Here is a 19,784-nt window from a genome sequence, read left to right as displayed (position 1 = left end):
TAAGCTACAGCGTCAAACGACCTTGACAGGGGCTAATTTTTTAATTGAAAAAAGAAAAATAACTAACAACTGTAGCGCTGCATGCACTCTTAACAAAAACCACCCTGGCACCTGTACATTAGGCACTGCTGGGATTTGAACCCTGGATCTCCTGTTAACAAGACAGACGCTTTGACCAACTAAGCCACAGCTGAAAAGAAGGCAGGACGTTTTTGCACACAGAGACTAAAAATACACATTGAGTCTAAAAATCGCAAGCAAAGAAGTTGTTTAACTCTATTTGTCACAGTATTCATTACGCCTCAAAGCTATACAATTTTATGAATCGATCCGGCAAGCTATATAAAACAAGCACACGACAGGCTTACAAGACAGGCTCTTTGACCAGCTAAGCCACAGCGCCACAGAAATTCACTGTTAGAAACATTTGCCCAATAACAAAAATCAAAGGAGAAAAAACAATACACAACAAAAACCAGCATGTCAGGATGCAGAAAATGCAGACAAGATGGACATGGTCTTTTAGAGTCTGGAGGATCATGTCTCAAACCTGACCGTTAACCTGGCCTCTGTTCAAGATGTGTGAATTTATTTTTATTTAATCTATCCTTAATCATGTGTTAAGTGTTTTTTGGAACCTCCAGTTTCATTACATCCAAACTCAGAGTCAGCTCGGAAAATGGAAATCAGGACAAACATATGCTATCGGCCATTGAAAGAGTTTCAGATCAGAAAGCCACTCTCCCATAATCTGAGGGAAAGGTGCAGTTTGGATTTGAACCTAGCACCTGCTGTTGCCAAGACAGGTGCTCTGGCCTACTTAGTCTTAACACTAAAAGAAAAAACCTCTGGATATGATACTTCCAAACGCAGTTTCGTCTAAGACAGTGGGGGGGAAGCAAAATTTACTGTGCTTTCTACTCAGTTTCTTTGCACATGCATAAAGAGGCTCTTGTACAACAAATCCAAAAGGCGTGATCTCAACAATAGGTGGCAGTTACTTTTCCCCAAAACCACAGGTTGCCTTTGAGTCATTCCTCAAGCCCACTAGGCCCTACACTGTTTTCTAATCAACCTTAATAAACAAAAAACTGGATGGCGGAGAGGGTGCCGGATTTTTATAAGGAATTGTTAAGAGCTTGGGGCAAATTTTTAAACAATGTGCATTTTAAACCTCTAGGGAGAGAGAACATTTTAAATCAGCCCCTTTTCTTAAACAACTGCATTTTAAATCAAGGGAGGGAGATTTTTTTAAAGAAATGGTGGGTGGCAGGAATAGTTAAAGTAAGGGATATTTTATATGAGTTTAAAGAAGGTTTTTTACCAGTTCAATGCATTATTGATGCCATGGAAGAAGCAAAGGAAGAATATAGCAGACAAGAAATAAAAAATAAGTACGAAATAATTAAAACTGCAATCCCTCAAGAATGGATTCAAAAAATTTAAAATAAAGAAGATGACGTTGATGGAATGGAAGTGTATGTGAGAATAGGGGAGAAATTGAATGATTTTAAGGAATGTACTGTGAAAAGTTTTTTTTGTGTTTTTAGGGATGCAGTTTTTAAGAAACCTGTGGCAAATGAATACTGGATGCAAAAATACGAGATAACAAATGAGAACAACATATGGGAAAACATGAGAGGTATTTTTATACAAATAAAACTGGCAAACTTAGAATATTTTATTAGACACAGAGTGATTTTTACTGATTCCATTTTAAATAAAATTGGGATGGAACAAGATGCAACATGTAAAGTGTGTAACGAAGATGATGAGGGGCTTTTACATTTATTTTTACATTGCAAACAGTTGGATGATTTTAATGAAAGATGTAAAGAAATGATCTCAATATTAAAAGGGGAGGAAGAAACGGAATGGAAAAAGGTTTTAATGTTGGGATTGGAAAATGAATGTGCATGTAAAAACAAAAAGCTAATTAACTTGCTGATAATGTTGATGAAAAACGCAATATGGGAAGAAGAGTTGTAATGAGGAAGGAAAAAGTGCGACTAAATGTATGGAACATTTTTAAAAGAAAATTTGTAAAGTATGTACAATGTTTGTTTTATTATTTTTATCATGAAGAAAAAGTTGATGTTTTTTTACAATGTTTTTACGGTTGAAGTATGTCAGATTTTAAAGGACTGTGAATTGGACATTTCTCTTTTAAAGGACTGAAAGGACCCTGGAAATAAGACCATCGACCACCAATGAACTGCTTTTGAAATGAAATATCTTGTGCAAATATGTGTAAAATGTAAAATTGTAATTTTATGAATATTTCTTAATAAAATTTTTTTTTTTTTTAAATCGTATAGTGGTTAGTACTCTGCGTTATGGCCGCAGCAACCCCAGTTCGAATCCGGGTCACGGCAGGTTTTTCTAGGTGACATAGGCGTTACACTCTGTGTTGCCATCTGTAATCTCCAGCCACCTTTTAGTGCAGGCTGTGCTAATGGCACGTCCTGAATGTTTACGTTTCCTAAAGTGTGGAAGACTAGAATTCGAAATGAGAAACAGGATCTTTGATGCCAGCATGCTGTGTAGATAAGTACTGATCAAGTCATGCTTCTAAGGCATGGAAGGAATCTTTTCAATTGTTGAGTGTCCATTCATTGCCACAACAGCAGAAAGACCTTCTGCAGTTATCATTGATCTATTTAATGTCTCCTACATGACAAGGAGTCCAAACTATTGTGTTGTACTGATGTCTACATCTACAACAACCATAAACCCAATCTTAAAGTAACCTGTCGTGTTTTAGCAACATCCACACCAACCATAAGCTTAAAACCCCATCTCACGGTAAACTTTAGAGTTCTGTAAAGGTCTGCGCTAACCACAACCCTAAATCTTGCCTACTTGTAAATTACTCTTGTAGATCCTGGATAGCTCAGTCAGTTGAGCAACAGACTTTTAATCTGAGGGTCCAGGGTTCAAGTCCCTGTTCGGGCGTGTAAGGCTGATTTTGTGAAGCCGCAGGTTTTGCCGTTGAGCTATCACTTGATTAAAGTTTTATCTGGATGCACAATACATGTACTAGGCATGAAGACATGGCAGATCAGGCAGTCTTGTAGTCGTGGCCGAGTGGTTAAGGCGATAGACTAGATATCCACTGGGGTCTCCCCGCGCAGGTTCGAATCCTGCCGACTACGTGCCCTCCCTTTTTAAAATTGCAGCATTCATCAATTGTTTGCATTTTCATTGTTTCTTGGGAAAAGTGTTGTGCTGGTAAGAGGAGGAAAACAACAGCGTTCTCACTGAACAGAAAGAGGGCATATCACAGAGAAGAACATACCACACAAGCGGCACAATGGCTGTTCCGTAGCACGCCGTGATCGTATAGTGGTTAGTACTCTGCGTTGTGGCCGCAGCAACCCCGGTTCGAATCCGGGTCACGGCAGGTTTTTAAAGGTGACATTGGCGTTACACTCTGTGTTGCCATCCGTAATCTCCAACCACCTTTTAGTGCAGGCTGTGCTAATGACACGTCCTGAATATTTACGTTTCCTAAAGTGTGGAAGACTAGAATTCTATATGAGAAACAAGATCTTTGATGCCAGCATGCTGTGTAGATAAGTACTGATCAAGTCACGCTTCTAAGGGATGGAAGGAATCTTTTCAATTGTTGAGTGTCCATTCATTGCCACAACAGCAGAAAGACCTTCTGCAGTTATCATTGATCTATTTAATGTCTCCTACATGACATAGAGTCCAAACTATTGTGTTGTACTGATTTCTACATCTACAACAATCATAAACCCAACCTTAAAATAACCTGTCGTGTTTTAGCAACATCCACACCAACCATAAGCTTAAAACCCCATCTCACAGTAAACTTGAGAGTTCTGTAAAGGTCTGCGCCGACCACAACCCTAAACCCAGTAAATTACTGTTGTAGAGCCTGGATAGCTCAGTCGGTAGAGCATCAGACTTTTAAACTGAGGGTCCAGGGTTCAAGTCCCTGTTGGGGTGTGTAAGGCTCATTTTGTGGAGCCACAGCTTTTGCCGTTGAGCTATCACTTGGTGAAAGTTTCATCTGGATGCACAATACGTGTACTAGTCATGAAGACATGGTAGTTCAGACAGTCTTGTAGTCGTGGCCGAGTGGTTAAGGCGAAGGACTGGAAATCTTTTGGGGTCTCCCCACGCAGGTTCAAATCCTGCAAACTATGTCCTCTCACTTTTTAAAATTGCAGTCATCAATTGTTTGCATTTCCATTGTTTCTTGGGAAAAGCGTTGTGCTGGTAGGAGGAGAAAAACAACAGCATGTTCTCACTGAACAGAAAGGGGCATATCACAGGGAGGAACATACCACACAAGGGCCACAACGGCTGTCCCGTAGCTCGATGTGATAGTATAGTGGTTAGTACTCTGCGCTGTGGCCACAGCAACCCCGGTTCGGCAGATTTTTCAAGGTGACATCGGTGTTGCACTCTGTGTTGCCATCCGTAATCTCCAGCCACCTTTTAGTGCAGGCTGTGCTAATGGCATGTCCTGAATTTTTACGTTTCCTAAAGTGTAGAAGACTAGGGATTCGATATGAGAAACAGGATCTTTGATGCCAGCATGCTGTGTAGATAAGTACTGATCAAGTCACGCTTCTAAGGCATGGAAGGAATCTTTTCAATTGTTGACTGTCCATTCATTGCCACAACAGCAGAAAGACCTTCTGCAGTTATCATTGATCTATTTAATGTCTCCTATGAAGGATTCGGATTTCTGTTTTCCAGTCCATCTCATCATGGACCGACGTTTATTCCTACTTCCTGCTTTGTTACTGTTCGGACGTCTTTGCCCACTGCTCCGCTCTTCGCACTCTTGCTTTTATATCTTATACCCTAATTTTAACTTGAGCCTATCAGCACAGTGCTCAAACAACACGGCTTGAAGATCAGCATCGATTCTACAAACTTTCTGGAATATAGCTTTACTAACAAGAGGGAAATTTCGTCTAAACAATCCAGCTGCTTACATTCTGGAGTCTGGGTACCAGCCTTGCAGCAATCACACCCCACTAGGAGAGCAGTGTGAACATATCAGCATTGGTGGTTCAGTGGTAGAATTCTTGCCTGCAACGTGGGAGATCCAGGTGCGATTCCCGGCTAATGCAAATCCTGTTTTGTGTTGCTACTCTTCCAGCTCTGGGTAACAGCCTTGCAGCAATCACACCCCACTAGGAGAGCAGTATGAGCATATCAGCATTGGTGGTTCAGTGGTAGAATTCTCGCCTGCCACGCGGGAGACCCGGGTCCGATTCCCGGCCAATGCAAATCCTGTTTGTGTTGCTACTCAGCCAGCTCTGGGTAACAGCCTTGCAGCAATCACACCCCACTAGGACAGCAGTATGACCATATCAGCAATGGTGGTTTAGTGGTAGAATTCTCGTGTCCCACGCATGGGACCTGGGTCCGATTCCTGGCCAACGCAGTTCCTGTTTTGTGTTGCTTCTCTTCCAGCTCTGGGTAACAGCCTTGCAGCAATCACACCCCACTAGGACAAATGTTTGAGCATATGAGCATTGGTGGTTCAGTGGTAGTATTCTCGCCTGCCACGTGGGAGACATGGGTCCGATTCCCAGCCAATGCAATTTCTTATTTGTGTTGCTACTCTTCCAGCTCTGGGTAACAGCCTTGCAGCAATCACAACCCACTAGGACAGCAGTTTGAGCATAGCAGCATGGGTGGTTCAGTGGTAGAATTCTCCCCTCCCACGCGGGAGAGCCGGGTCCGATTCCCGGCCAATGCAATTCCTGTTTTGTGTTGCTAATCTTCCAGCTCTGGGTGACAGCCTTGCAGCAATCACACCCCACTAGGACAGCTGTATGAGCATATCAGCATTGGTGGTTCAGTGGTAGAATTCTCGCCTGCCATGCGGGAGACTCGGGTCCAATTCCCAGCCAATGCAAATCTTGTTTTGTGTTGCTACTCTTCCAGCTCTGGGTAACAGCCTTGCAGCAATCACACATCACTAGGACAGCAGTAAGAACATATCAGCATTGGTGGTTTAGTGGTAGAATTCTCGCCTCCCACCTGGGAGACCCGGGTCTGATTCCCGGCCAATGCAATTCCTGTTTTGTGTTGCTACTCTTCCAGCTCTGGGTAACAGCCTTGCAGCAATCACACCCCACTAGGACAACTCTATGAGCATATCAGCATTGGTGGTTCAGTGGTAGAACTCTCGCCTGCCACGCGGGAGATCCAGGTGCGACTCCCAGCCAATGCAAATCCTGTTTTGTGTTGCTACTCTTCCAGCTCTGGGTAACAGCCTTGCAGCAATCACACCCCACTAGGACACATGTTTGAGCATATGAACATTGGTGGTTCAGTGGTAGTATTCTCGCCTGCCACGTGAGAGACATGGGTCGGGAATTGGCGGCGCCTTCGCTGGCTGCGGCTGCATCGGCTCAGAACAAGACAAAAAATAGCGTCAGAGATAGTGTTAGAATGAGTAAAACGAAACTGATATATGACAGGCAGAATCTGTTGCTACTAGAATCTGCCAGCAAACTCTGCTGGTTTGATCCGAAGATTATAGAAACACTAAAAGACTACGGACTACTGAGTTGTCGCGAAGAGGCCCGCCGAGTAAAGGAGACATCTAATGACACCACCCGGACGAGGTGGCGTCGGCGGCGGTGTATGCGCAAGCAGAAACGCGGGGTTCGCGGAGGAGCAGCAGCTAGGCTAAGAGCTTTTCCCTGCCGAACACCGCTGCCTTCACTGATGGTGGCAAATGTCCGATCATTAGAAAACAAACTGGACAACCTCAGACTCGAGTTAACATCGACACGGGAGGTGAGAGACTGTTGTGCACTAGTTCTTAGCGAGACGTGGTTAAACGATTCCATTTCGGATGAAGCGATAAGCCTAACGGGGCTAACTGTATTCCGGGCTGATAGAAACAGCACACTCAGCGGGAAATCCCGAGGTGGTGGTCTTTGCATCTATGTTAATAATAGATGGTGCAAGGATGTAAATATGATCTACTCATACTGTTCGCCTGATATTGAGGTTTTGACAGTAAAGTGCCGCCCCTTTTATCTTCCGAGAGAATTCTCCGTTGTTTTTATTATTGCTGTATATATCCCTCCAGATGCAGATACAAAACAAGCCCTTGATGTATTATACCATTTTATAAACAGACTTCATACTTCTCATCCAGAAGGAGTAATCATTGCTGCAGGTGATTTCAACCAGGCAAACATGAAGAAAGTGCTCCCCCACTTTTTTCAATACGTAAATTTTGCCACAAGAGGTATGAATGTATTGGATCATGTGTACACAAACATTAAACTGGCATACAAAGCAGTTCCTCGCCCCCATCTTGGCTCATCAGATCACCTTTCTGTTATGTTAATACCAACATACAAAGCCCGTCTCACAAGTACCAAGCCCTCTATAAAACAAGTGAGAATTTGGCCAGAGGGAGCTATGTCTGAATTACAGGACTGCTTTGATTGCACAGACTGGACTGTGTTCAGAGAGGCCTCCACAAATGGTCAAGGCACAGATATTAATGAATATGCTGATGCTGTATCCAGTTATATTTTTAAGTGTATGGAGGATGTCTGTGTCACTAAGAACATTAAAGTCAGAGCAAATGAAAAACCCTGGATGACTGCAGAGGTGCGGGCTTTGCTAAAAACAAGAAACTCTGCTTTTAAGTGTGGGGATGCAGCTGTTCTTAGGTCTGCTCGGGCCAATCTGAATAGGGCAATCAGAGTGGCAAAAAGAGCCCATGGAAATAAGATTAAAGAATACTTCCAGGACCACAAAGATACTAGAAGTTTATGGCAGGGTATTCAGTCTGTTACAGACTATAAAAGCATCTCACTGTCCTGTGAAAATAACATTGACTTTCTTAATGATCTTAACAACTACTTTGGAAGGTTTGATGCTGTTAATAATACACCAGCAGTGAAGGCCACATTGCAGCATGACGAGCAGGTGCTAAGCTTTGATATCACTGATGTCCGCAAGACCCTAAAGAAAGTAAACGCTGGTAAGGCGGCAGGGCCTGACAAAATACCAGGCAGAGTACTCAAGGGGTGTGCAGAACAACTTGCGCCTGTACTGACGGACATATTTAATATCTCTATGCATCAAGCTGTTGTGCCATCATGTTACAAAACATCTGCTATTATTCCAGTGCCAAAAAAACCTTCAGTCACTTCTTTAAATGACTATCGGCCGATAGCTTTAACTTCACTGATAATGAAATGCTTTGAGAAACTGGTAAAAAGTCATATCACCTCCATCCTGCCTACTTCACTTGATCCACTTCAGTTTGCCTATCGGCCAAACAGGTCTACTGATGATGCTATTTCCACTGCACTGCATCTGAGTCTTGAACACTTGGAGAGTAGAAACACATCGGTACGGATGCTGTTTGTTGATTTTAGCTCTGCTTTTAATACTATTATTCCTCAGCACCTGGTCAACAAATTAGCATCTCTAGGTCTGAATACACCTCTTCGGAACTGGATTCTTGACTTTCTGACTAATAGGCCACAGTTTGTGCGAGTGGAGGGTATTTCGTCATCTACCACTCTGCTCAATACAGGCTCCCCTCAGGGGTGCGTCTTGAGTCCACTGCTATACACTCTGATGACCCATGATTGTTGTGCAAAACTTAGCACTAATCACATTATTAAATATGCTGATGACACCACAATAGTGGGTCTCATCCAGGATAATGATGAGAGGAACTACAGGGAGAAAGTAAAAAAAAAATCATTTTGAAAACGAAATGCATTGATTTTATTTTTTTGCTGTTTGAAACAACTAACACTCATTTGGGGGATGGTGGGTCTCTAGCGGGGGGGGTCTTTGGAACGACCGCTGGCAAACGCTATGGATGAGCTCACCGGGGGCGTTGGTTGGACCAGGGGGAGAGCCCACCAAGCCATGCCCGGATAGAGACCACTCTCTCCGGCATGACCCGCGCCTGGAGGGGGGGGTAGCGCGTCCCTGGGTTTCGCTGACCTGCCGTCGAGTTTTCGATAACAGACTCAAATGAAGGACTTAGTGCAATTTTCGATTTCGCGGTTGAACGAACCAGGGGTCTAACGAGGGCCCCGTTGCCCCAAAACAAGCGTTCAAACCCGGGCAAACCAAATGCGCACTGCTGCCCTGGTCCTTCCAAGGATCCAGGCCTCTTGGCCAGCAAAGCTAACCCAAAAACAAGCGTTCAAATCCGGGCAAACCAAATGCGCACTGCTGCCCTGGTCCTTCCAAGGATCCAGGCCTCTTGGCCAGCAAAGCTAACCCCAAAAACAAGCGTTCAAATCCGGGCAAACCAAATGCGCACTGCTGCCCTGGTCCTTCCAAGGATCCAGGCCTCTTGGCCAGCAAAGCTAACCCAAAAACAAGCGTTCAAATCCGGGCAAACCAAATGCGCGCTGCTGCCCTGGTCCTTCCAAGGATCCAGGCCTCTTGGCCAGCAAAGCTAACCCAAAAACAAGCGTTCAAACCCGGGCAAACCAAGTGGGCACTGCTGCCCTGGTCCTTCCAAGGACCCAGGCCTCAATGGCCAGCAAAGCTACCCCAAAACAAGCGTTCAAATCCGGGCAAACCAAGTGCGCACTGCTGCCCTGGTCCTTCCAAGGATCCAGGCCTCTTGGCCAGCAAAGCTAACCCAAAAACAAGCGTTCAAATCCGGGCAAACCAAATGCGCACTGCTGCCCTGGTCCTTCCAAGGATCCAGGCCTCTTGGCCAGCAAAGCTAACCCAAAACAAGCGTTCAAATCCGGGCAAACCAAGTGGGCGCTGCTGCCCTGGTCCTTCCAAGGACCCAGGCCTCAATGGCCAGCAAAGCTACCCCAAAACAAGCGTTCAAATCCGGGCAAACCAAGTGCGCGCTGCTGCCCTGGTCCTTCCAAGGATCCAGGCCTCTTGGCCAGCAAAGCTAACCCAAAAACAAGCGTTCAAACCCGGGCAAACCAAGTGGGCACTGCTGCCCTGGTCCTTCCAAGGACCCAGGCCTCAATGGCCAGCAAAGCTACCCCAAAACAAGCGTTCAAATCCGGGCAAACCAAGTGCGCACTGCTGCCCTGGTCCTTCCAAGGATCCAGGCCTCTTGGCCAGCAAAGCTAACCCAAAAACAAGCGTTCAAATCCGGGCAAACCAAATGCGCACTGCTGCCCTGGTCCTTCCAAGGATCCAGGCCTCTTGGCCAGCAAAGCTACCCCAAAACAAGCGTTCAAATCCGGGCAAACCAAGTGGGCGCTGCTGCCCTGGTCCTTCCAAGGATCCAGGCCTCTTGGCCAGCAAAGCTAACCCAAAAACAAGCGTTCAAATCCGGGCAAACCAAATGCGCACTGCTGCCCTGGTCCTTCCAAGGATCCAGGCCTCTTGGCCAGCAAAGCTAACCCAAAAACAAGCGTTCAAATCCGGGCAAACCAAGTGGGCGCTGCTGCCCTGGTCCTACCAAGGACCCAGGCCTCAATGGCCAGCAAAGCTACCCCAAAACAAGCGTTCAAATCCGGGCAAACCAAGTGCGCACTGCTGCCCTGGTCCTTCCAAGGATCCAGGCCTCTTGGCCAGCAAAGCTAACCCAAAAACAAGCGTTCAAATCCGGGCAAACCAAATGCGCACTGCTGCCCTGGTCCTTCCAAGGATCCAGGCCTCTTGGCCAGCAAAGCTAACCCAAAAACAAGCGTTCAAATCCGGGCAAACCAAATGCGCACTGCTGCCCTGGTTCTACCAAGGATCCAGGCCTCTTGACCAGCAAAGCTAACCCAAAAACAAGCGTTCAAATCCGGGCAAGGCCAGTGGTCTGAACACCATGGGAGTCAGGGTTCCATGGCAGGCCACCGCGCGCAAAGGCCTATGTGGGTCACCAACGGTAAGCGATGGGTCAGAAAGAGCCAGGGGGGGGTCTTTGGTGATCAGTGCTTGCCCGGGATAAGTGAGGGTGTATTGGGCAGAGAGCGCGTGACATGAAGCCTCGGAGGCCAATGGTTCACCAGCGGCACCATTTACGCACCAGCTGAGACCTAAGTGCGCTCACCGGGGGCGTTCGTTGGACCAGGGGGGAGAGCTCACCAAGCCATGCCCGGAAAGAGACCACTCTCTCCGGCATGACCCGCGCCTGGAGGGGGTGGTAGCGCGTCCCTGGGTTTCGCTGACCTGCCGTCGAGGTTTCGATAACAGACTCAAAAGAAGGACTTAGTGCAATTTTCGATTTCGCGGTTGAACGAACCAGGGGTCTAACGAGGGCCCCGTTGCCCCAAAACAAGCGTTCAAACCCGGGCAAACCAAGTGGGCACTGCTGCCCTGGTCCTTCCAAGGATCCAGGCCTCTTGGCCAGCAAAGCTAACCCAAAACAAGCGTTCAAATCCGGGCAAACCAAGTGGGCGCTGCTGCCCTGGTCCTTCCAAGGATCCAGGCCTCTTGGCCAGCAAAGCTAACCCAAAACAAGCGTTCAAATCCGGGCAAACCAAGTGGGCGCTGCTGCCCTGGTCCTTCCAAGGATCCAGGCCTCTTGGCCAGCAAAGCTAACCCAAAAACAAGCGTTCAAATCCGGGCAAACCAAATGCGCACTGCTGCCCTGGTCCTTCCAAGGATCCAGGCCTCTTGGCCAGCAAAGCTAACCCAAAAACAAGCGTTCAAATCCGGGCAAACCAAGTGGGCGCTGCTGCCCTGGTCCTACCAAGGACCCAGGCCTCAATGGCCAGCAAAGCTACCCCAAAACAAGCGTTCAAATCCGGGCAAACCAAGTGCGCACTGCTGCCCTGGTCCTTCCAAGGATCCAGGCCTCTTGGCCAGCAAAGCTAACCCAAAAACAAGCGTTCAAATCCGGGCAAACCAAATGCGCACTGCTGCCCTGGTCCTTCCAAGGATCCAGGCCTCTTGGCCAGCAAAGCTAACCCAAAAACAAGCGTTCAAATCCGGGCAAACCAAATGCGCACTGCTGCCCTGGTTCTACCAAGGATCCAGGCCTCTTGACCAGCAAAGCTAACCCAAAAACAAGCGTTCAAATCCGGGCAAGGCCAGTGGTCTGAACACCATGGGAGTCAGGGTTCCATGGCAGGCCACCGCGCGCAAAGGCCTATGTGGGTCACCAACGGTAAGCGATGGGTCAGAAAGAGCCAGGGGGGGGTCTTTGGTGATCAGTGCTTGCCCGGGATAAGTGAGGGTGTATTGGGCAGAGAGCGCGTGACATGAAGCCTCGGAGGCCAATGGTTCACCAGCGGCACCATTTACGCACCAGCTGAGACCTAAGTGCGCTCACCGGGGGCGTTCGTTGGACCAGGGGGGAGAGCTCACCAAGCCATGCCCGGAAAGAGACCACTCTCTCCGGCATGACCCGCGCCTGGAGGGGGTGGTAGCGCGTCCCTGGGTTTCGCTGACCTGCCGTCGAGGTTTCGATAACAGACTCAAAAGAAGGACTTAGTGCAATTTTCGATTTCGCGGTTGAACGAACCAGGGGTCTAACGAGGGCCCCGTTGCCCCAAAACAAGCGTTCAAATCCGGGCAAACCAAATGCGCACTGCTGCCCTGGTCCTTCCAAGGATCCAGGCCTCTTGGCCAGCAAAGCTAACCCCAAAAACAAGCGTTCAAATCCGGGCAAACCAAATGCGCACTGCTGCCCTGGTCCTTCCAAGGATCCAGGCCTCTTGGCCAGCAAAGCTAACCCAAAAACAAGCGTTCAAATCCGGGCAAGGCCAGTGGTCTGAACACCATGGGAGTTAGGGGGTCCACGGGAGTCAAGGGTCCATTTCTGAGCTGCTAACCCGTCTCCCAGCGTCCGTCACCCCGCAGCAAACATAAGACCCCATCGCAGACGGAGGCTAGAACGACGTGCGGCTGGTGCCCCATACAGGAGCCCAGGGCCGGTGGTGACCCATTCACAAACCCAAAGACCGATTGGGTCACCAGCGGTACGTCTTGGCCAGTTGGGTCACCAGCAGCACGTCTGTCTGATCCATGCGGTTTGGAGGAGTTAGTGTCCCCGGGCTTAATAGTGGGGTGCCCGGGCACGGCTGGTGATTAGGTGCAAATCTAGGGGGTCCTTTGGAACCAGCGCTCGCCGCCGGAGAGTGCGTGTACCTCGGGCAGAGCGTGCAGGGCACGGCCCCCCCCCCAACGCTGGATCTCAGAGGCCCCAGGCCAGGGAGAGGGGCCGGGCTCGCTCCCCAAGAAGGGTGCGTGTGCCTCGGGCAGAGCGCGCAAGGCACAGGCCCCCCCCACCGCTGGATCTCATAGGCCCCAGGCCAGGGAGAGGGGCCGGGCTCGCTCCCCAAGAAGGGTGCGTGTACCTCGGGCAGAGCGCGCAAGGCACAGGCCCCCCCCACCGCTGGATCTCATAGGCCCCAGGCCAGGGAGAGGGGCCGGGCTCGCTCCCCAAGAAGGGTGCGTGTACCCCGGGCAGAGCGCGCGGGGCACAGGCCTCCCCAACGCTGGATCTCATAGGCCCCAGGCCAGGGAGAGGGGCCGGGCTCGCTCCCCAAGAAGGGTGCGTGTACCCCGGGCAGAGCGCGCGGGGCACAGGCCTCCCCAACGCTGGATCTCAGAGGCCCCAGGCCAGGGAGAGGGGCCGGGCTCGCTCCCCAAGAAGGGTGCGTGTACCTCGGGCAGAGCGCGCAAGGCACAGGCCCCCCCCACCGCTGGATCTCATAGGCCCCAGGCCAGGGAGAGGGGCCGGGCTCGCTCCCCAAGAAGGGTGCGTGTACCCCGGGCAGAGCGCGCGGGGCACAGGCCTCCCCAACGCTGGATCTCATAGGCCCCAGGCCAGGGAGAGGGGCCGGGCTCGCTCCCCAAGAAGGGTGCGTGTACCCCGGGCAGAGCGCGCGGGGCACAGGCCTCCCCAACGCTGGATCTCATAGGCCCCAGGCCAGGGAGAGGGGCCGGGCTCGCTCCCCAAGAAGGGTGCGTGTACCCCGGGCAGAGCGCGCGGGGCACAGGCCTCCCCAACGCTGGATCTCAGAGGCCCCAGGCCAGGGAGAGGGGCCGGGCTCGCTCCCCAAGAAGGGTGCGTGTGCCTCGGGCAGAGCGCGCAAGGCACAGGCCCCCCCCACCGCTGGATCTCAGAGGCCCCAGGCCAGGGAGAGGGGCCGGGCTCGCTCCCCAAGAAGGGTGCGTGTGCCTCGGGCAGAGCGCGCAAGGCACAGGCCCCCCCCACCGCTGGATCTCATAGGCCCCAGGCCAGGGAGAGGGGCCGGGCTCGCTCCCCAAGAAGGGTGCGTGTACCTCGGGCAGAGCGCGCAAGGCACAGGCCCCCCCCACCGCTGGATCTCATAGGCCCCAGGCCAGGGAGAGGGGCCGGGCTCGCTCCCCAAGAAGGGTGCGTGTACCCCGGGCAGAGCGCGCGGGGCACAGGCCTCCCCAACGCTGGATCTCATAGGCCCCAGGCCAGGGAGAGGGGCCGGGCTCGCTCCCCAAGAAGGGTGCGTGTACCCCGGGCAGAGCGCGCGGGGCACAGGCCTCCCCAACGCTGGATCTCAGAGGCCCCAGGCCAGGGAGAGGGGCCGGGCTCGCTCCCCAAGAAGGGTGCGTGTGCCTCGGGCAGAGCGCGCAAGGCACAGGCCCCCCCCACCGCTGGATCTCATAGGCCCCAGGCCAGGGAGAGGGGCCGGGCTCGCTCCCCAAGAAGGGTGCGTGTACCTCGGGCAGAGCGCGCAAGGCACAGGCCCCCCCCACCGCTGGATCTCATAGGCCCCAGGCCAGGGAGAGGGGCCGGGCTCGCTCCCCAAGAAGGGTGCGTGTACCCCGGGCAGAGCGCGCGGGGCACAGGCCTCCCCAACGCTGGATCTCAGAGGCCCCAGGCCAGGGAGAGGGGCCGGGCTCGCTCCCCAAGAAGGGTGCGTGTGCCTCGGGCAGAGCGCGCAAGGCACAGGCCCCCCCCACCGCTGGATCTCATAGGCCCCAGGCCAGGGAGAGGGGCCGGGCTCGCTCCCCAAGAAGGGTGCGTGTACCTCGGGCAGAGCGCGCAAGGCACAGGCCCCCCCCACCGCTGGATCTCATAGGCCCCAGGCCAGGGAGAGGGGCCGGGCTCGCTCCCCAAGAAGGGTGCGTGTACCCCGGGCAGAGCGCGCGGGGCACAGGCCTCCCCAACGCTGGATCTCATAGGCCCCAGGCCAGGGAGAGGGGCCGGGCTCGCTCCCCAAGAAGGGTGCGTGTACCCCGGGCAGAGCGCGCGGGGCACAGGCCTCCCCAACGCTGGATCTCAGAGGCCCCATCAATGGTTCACCAGCGGCTCCATCAATGGTTCACCAGCGGCACATCTTTACGCATCTAGCGCCAAAGGTCCAACAGGAATACGTTATGCCTGGCGCTCACCGGGGCTTTGGTTAGACCCAGGCCCGAGCCCACCAAACCATGCCCGACGGGAGACCACCCTTCCCGGCCTGCTTGTCGGGACGTCCCGCGCCTGGAGGTTTTTGCCCGACACCCACAATCTCTGACCTGCCATCAGGGTTTCGGGAAAGGCGAAAAAATATGGACTTAGTCTCTGGCAGTCCAGTCGCCAGACCCCACGGTGACTGATCGATAGGAGCTAGTGTGGCGCCCCAGGGGCTAGGCCCCCACCCAGGCCCCCCAAAGCACCAATGGGGTCGGCCTCTATGGGTGTGGCAGATCCTCCCCGTCCTGGGCGCTCTATCAGGGAGGCGTGGGGGTGTCCCTCCGCACACAGCGCCCCCCCTTCCCGCCCCGATCTGTGGGTAAAGGACCCAGATGGCCCGTCTGGCTAAATGACCCAGAGCTTGTCTGCTGCTCAGCCTGCCCGCCAGCCCGCCCCCCTGGACTCCGTTTCCCCCGCGCCGATACTCGGCCCGTGCCCCCGCCCCACGCCCCTCGCCCTGCGAGGGCTGGGGGATGTTCGGTGGGTTCGGTCGAGTCACCCGGCGCCGTGAATCGAGGCCCCAGGGGCAGCGTAGGGAACGAGCTGGTGTGGGCTTCGATTCTACCCCCGCCCGAGTGTGTGCGTCTGCATCCCGTCCGTCCGCCCGCAACGCCGCCCACCCCCTGGGTTTATCCTTGCTGGCTCCCGGCTGACCCCCACCCCGCCTACCCTGCTCCCGGGGGAGTGAGGGTGGTTGGTTGGGAGGGGAAGCTAGTGGACTCCGGCGAGGTGAAACGTGCCAGGGTCAGTGGTGCCGGGGTTACGGGCTGTCTGGACCCCCCTTTCGATGGTTGGTGCGTATCCCATGTTGGTTGTAGCAGGTCACAAAAGCTCCCGCGGCTGGCGCGTGTGGAGCTGTCCCCCCCCCGATGGGGCTCAAACAATCAATCCCCTTTTTGGGGTGGAAAAAGTGAACGTGAATGGCTGTGGAAAAGCTCCCGCTGGCCAGAACAGCAAAATGAAGGGGGGGATAGGGAGTGAGGTGGGACACCCCTTCCCCAACTCGAGTCGTGACAAGAGAGAGAGGTGTCGAACCGCTGACCGGGGCAACGATGAAGGGGCGGTGGGGTGAATTGTTTAACGGGACACCCCCTCTGGTTCCTTTGAAAAGGGGGGAAGGGAGTGAGGTGGACACCCCTCTCCCCCCTACTTGAGAAGTCGTAACAAAAGAAGGCTTGAACCGAATGGATCTCCGTAGGGCATCGGCTTACACCTCCTGGTGCGGGGGGGTGTCCTTCCCCTTTAAGAAATACGGGTCCACCAACGTCATGACGCGGAAGTGGACGCCGCCTCCGGCCGCTTATTAACCGCCGCACGTGGCGTGCGGGCCCCTTTCCCCCTCTGCATTGGCTCTGGCACGGTCATGGCTGAATGTGCCCTATGCTTCAACGTCTACAGCCGGCTTGCGCCTCACCTGACGGCCGTTCACAAGGTGGCCAACTCGGACGAGAAGCGGCTGCTTCTCGCGCTGGCCGCCGGCCGCGTGGACACGCGGAAGACACCGTGCCCGGTCCCGGGATGTCGCCGGACGCCAGCCCGCCTAGACAGGCACTTGAGGCAGCACGCGGAGCTCTCGACCTCGGGAAGGAAAGAGGCTATGGGGAGGGCGAAACGCCGGAAAGTAGCTCGGGAGTTGCAGTGGCTGAGGTCCACCCAGCCTGCAATCCCTGTCGTGTCCCAGCTAGCATCGTCCTCCGAGGGGGAGCGGGACTCGGAGGACCCAGAGGCCGGCCGCCCGTGCGCCGACCGCGGCTGCAGGCGCGCCACCGAGCGCATACAGGCTCAGCTCACGGACCTGGGGAAACAGGTTACCAAGATGCGGTCCACCCTGCTCCAGATCACACGCCTCTACCGGGAGCTGAGGAAGGGAGAAGGGGGGAGAAGGAGGAGGAAGCGGGCGAGGAGAACCAGGTCGCCTCCTGCACCACCGGCTCCCGGGCGAGGCGCGGCCGGAGGTCCGACGCCCCCCGAGCCTCCGGAGGCTTTGGAACCCTACCCGTTCCCGGACCACGTCCCCGCGCTGAGTTGAGTATATTTCAGGCACGTCACTGTCGCTCTGCTGGCTGTGTGCCTTCGGGGAAGTTGACTCTTGGTTGTGCTCGTTCCACAGACCTTCTCTTGGGGGAGTTCGAAGGGTACCAACTGGGCAGCGAGCCCACCCCCCGCCTGCGGAACAACGTCACTTCGAAGCTGGGGAGAATCAAAGCCTTCCTTGGTTACATGGCCAGGGGCACCGCGGAGCCAGGGGACTTCCTCTTCCTCAACCAACCAGCCCGAATCCGAGCGTGGGCCGCCCGGCTAGGTCAGACGCGCATGGCCGAGCCCACCAGGCAGCACTACCTGAAGAACGTGGCTCAGTTCCTAGACTACCTCTCGGAGACGCCGCCGGCCGCCTGTCAGCTCTCCAGCACGGCTCTGGTTCTGATTCGAAGGGAGGTCAGAGCCCTCATCCGCGGCATACGCCGGCGTGTCGTCGTGCACGAGGTAAGGACCAAGCAGGCGAAGGAAAGCCGACTGATCCCCAAGGCCAGCCTGGTGCGCTGTCACCGGACCGCTGGGAGGAAAATTCCCGCCCTGCTAGGTAAGCAAGCCCTTCCGCCGTTCCAGCGATTCCCCCTGTTCGTTCTTCCGGGGCACCAACAGCCCTTGGTTCATCCAGCCACGTCTGTCTGCCCCTCTCCCCCGCGAATGGTACTCATTCGGGGGGGAAGGGGGGCAGACCGACGTGGCTGGATGAACCAACAGCTGCTGGTGGCCCGGAGAGGAATTGTGCGTTTCTTCTTCAGGGGCACCAGCAGTCCATGAACTGCTGGTGCCCCTGAAGAAGAAACGCACAATTCCTCTCCGGGCCACCAGCAGCTGTTGTTTGAGCTGCTGGCGCCCCGGAGAACAAGTCACCAGCAGCCAAGAGCTGTTGGTGACCCAGAAAGGAAATAGAACCGTCGGTGGTCTAATCTGTCTAATGTCCTTCACCAGATAGCCTCGAATCCAACCCAAGCACTAGGCAACAGTGGCGCTTCTATGGCTTTCTGACTGGCTACCTAACCTCCATCTCTGGGCACCGCTGTGGAGTCTTCCAGAATCTCACAATCCAGGAGGTTGAAGAGGCCTCCAGAAGCCCAGACGAGTCTGCTTATGTCATTAACGTGAGTATGGCGCAAGTAAGGTGGGGGTCACCAGTAGCATGCTCTCTCACTCACTCACTCACTCACTCACTCACTGCTTGTTCTCTGATGGCAGATTACCACTCACAAAACAAACAGAGCCTTTGGGGCGGCTCAGCTGTCCCTAAACAGGGAGGAATACAGCTGGTTCCGCAGGTTTTTGGCGCTGCGGGCTGGTCTCCCCGGAGGGAGCCAGGCTACCTATTTCTTTTTCACTTCCAGAGCCAGTCCTTGTCGGACCCTGAACAAGTACTTTCAGTCTGCTTGGCTCAGTATGGGCCTTCCAGGCAAACCCACCTTTACTGACGTACGCACTGCGATCGCGACTCATGTGAGTAGGCATTGTGACGCCCCTGTAACTACCAGCGGCGGCTTCTATCCTAATCAAGCTTCTGTCTCTCTCCGACGCAGGCAAAGAATGCACACTCTTCAGAGGATCGCCGCAAGGTGGCGCAATTCATGTGCCATGACACTTCAACCTCAGATAAGTTCTACGCACTTCACCTCGGACCTCTCCAAGCACGCGAGCGCCGCAGACTCTTTGAAAGGGCCCTGGTGGAGGAGGAGGAGGAGGAGGAGGATGGGGAGGCAGCGGGCACTGAAAGCCCCCCGCGGAAAGGGCGCAAGAGGACAGAGACTTCCGTCTCTCCCCTGGTAAAAATCACATTCTCTTTGGCGTGGACAGCAGAACGTATGGCATTGGCTAACTTCCCTTTATGTGTCTCTTTTCCAGGAGGGAACCAGCAGGAGGACGCTGCCATGGCGCCCTGCCAAAGGGAAAAGCCAGGGCGCTCGCCCGCTCGAACAAACAGAAGACTCTGAATCGTCCTGAATAAATATTGTACAACTTAACGGTCAAATGGTGTTCAGTGTCTTCATTATTCCTTTTATTTATTATCTGTGTGGTAAAAGTAAATTCAGTGGGGACAAAAATGAGCCCTGTCTTCTTAGTTCAACGCTGTATGCCTGCTGCGTCCAGGTCCTGCCTTGGCTACGTTCCGATTGGGACAGATTAGCCCTAACTTGTGTGTTAAAAGTGTCACGTGGGATGCCCTCGTCCAGGTTCTGCCTTGGCTACGTTCCAATTGGGACAAACTATCCCTGCCTTGAGTGTTAAAAGTGACTCGCGGGACGCCCCCGTCCAGGTTCAGCCTTGGTTGATAGCTCATAGGGAGAATGAATCCCTTTTCCAGCACAAGGGGGTGATGGGCTGGACAAATCTGTCCAGGTCTGCAAATGCTTTGAACGCCCAGAAGGCCTTGAGTCCAATT

The 19,784-nt window shown here is 53.2% G+C and overlaps 3 protein-coding genes and 4 non-coding genes across 9 annotated transcripts in view; all 7 read left to right on the top strand.

Moving 5' to 3' along the window:
* Nucleotides 1-19,784, top strand: part of LOC137491248 (uncharacterized) — a 697,259-nt gene that overhangs the window by 160,146 nt on the left and 517,329 nt on the right. The window lies entirely within an intron of this gene.
* The window catches only part of LOC108182277 (uncharacterized), a 257,835-nt gene that overhangs the window by 136,775 nt on the left and 101,276 nt on the right, over nucleotides 1-19,784 (top strand). The gene's annotated exons all lie outside the window — the stretch shown is intronic.
* Nucleotides 3,074-3,155, top strand: trnas-aga (transfer RNA serine (anticodon AGA)). The gene has a single exon. It is a non-coding gene; the product is annotated as a tRNA-Ser (tRNA).
* Nucleotides 3,332-3,403, top strand: trnah-gug (transfer RNA histidin (anticodon GUG)). The gene has a single exon. It is a non-coding gene; the product is annotated as a tRNA-His (tRNA).
* Nucleotides 4,094-4,175, top strand: trnas-gga (transfer RNA serine (anticodon GGA)). Its single transcript has one exon. It is a non-coding gene; the product is annotated as a tRNA-Ser (tRNA).
* trnag-gcc (transfer RNA glycine (anticodon GCC)) lies at nucleotides 5,203-5,273 on the top strand. Its single transcript has one exon. It is a non-coding gene; the product is annotated as a tRNA-Gly (tRNA).
* On the top strand, nucleotides 16,582-19,373 carry LOC141375009 (uncharacterized). Of its 3 annotated transcripts, XM_073947508.1 has the most exons (6): nucleotides 16,582-17,373; nucleotides 17,460-17,930; nucleotides 18,326-18,495; nucleotides 18,590-18,844; nucleotides 18,925-19,167; nucleotides 19,247-19,373. In XM_073947508.1, the coding sequence occupies exons 1-6, from the start codon at nucleotides 16,713-16,715 to the stop codon at nucleotides 19,343-19,345; spliced, it is 1,899 nt and encodes a 632-aa protein (XP_073803609.1). In that variant the 5' UTR covers nucleotides 16,582-16,712; the 3' UTR covers nucleotides 19,346-19,373. The 3 variants fall into 3 exon arrangements, with proteins under 3 accessions (XP_073803609.1, XP_073803608.1, XP_073803607.1); XM_073947507.1 differs by having other exon boundaries at nucleotides 18,925-19,373; XM_073947506.1 differs by having other exon boundaries at nucleotides 18,590-19,167.

This window comes from Danio rerio, chromosome 4, assembly GCF_049306965.1.
Source record: "Danio rerio strain Tuebingen ecotype United States chromosome 4, GRCz12tu, whole genome shotgun sequence".
In the NCBI taxonomy this organism is placed as follows: Eukaryota; Metazoa; Chordata; class Actinopteri; order Cypriniformes; family Danionidae; genus Danio; species Danio rerio.
Note: the sequence above shows the minus strand (reverse complement) of the source record. Positions and strands in the feature narration are given on the sequence as shown.

What these genes read in the sequence shown, in the direction of transcription:
- LOC141375009 (XM_073947506.1), top strand. Translation starts at nt 16,713, where the DNA reads ATGGCTGAATGTGCCCTATGCTTCAACGTCTACAGCCGGCTTGCGCCT. An exon ending in GGACCACGTCCCCGCGCTGA is followed by an intron (nt 17,374 to 17,459) that starts GTTGAGTATATT and finishes CTCGTTCCACAG; the next exon opens with ACCTTCTCTTGGGGGAGTTC. An exon ending in AGACTTCCGTCTCTCCCCTG is followed by an intron (nt 19,168 to 19,246) that starts GTAAAAATCACA and finishes TCTCTTTTCCAG; the next exon opens with GAGGGAACCAGCAGGAGGAC.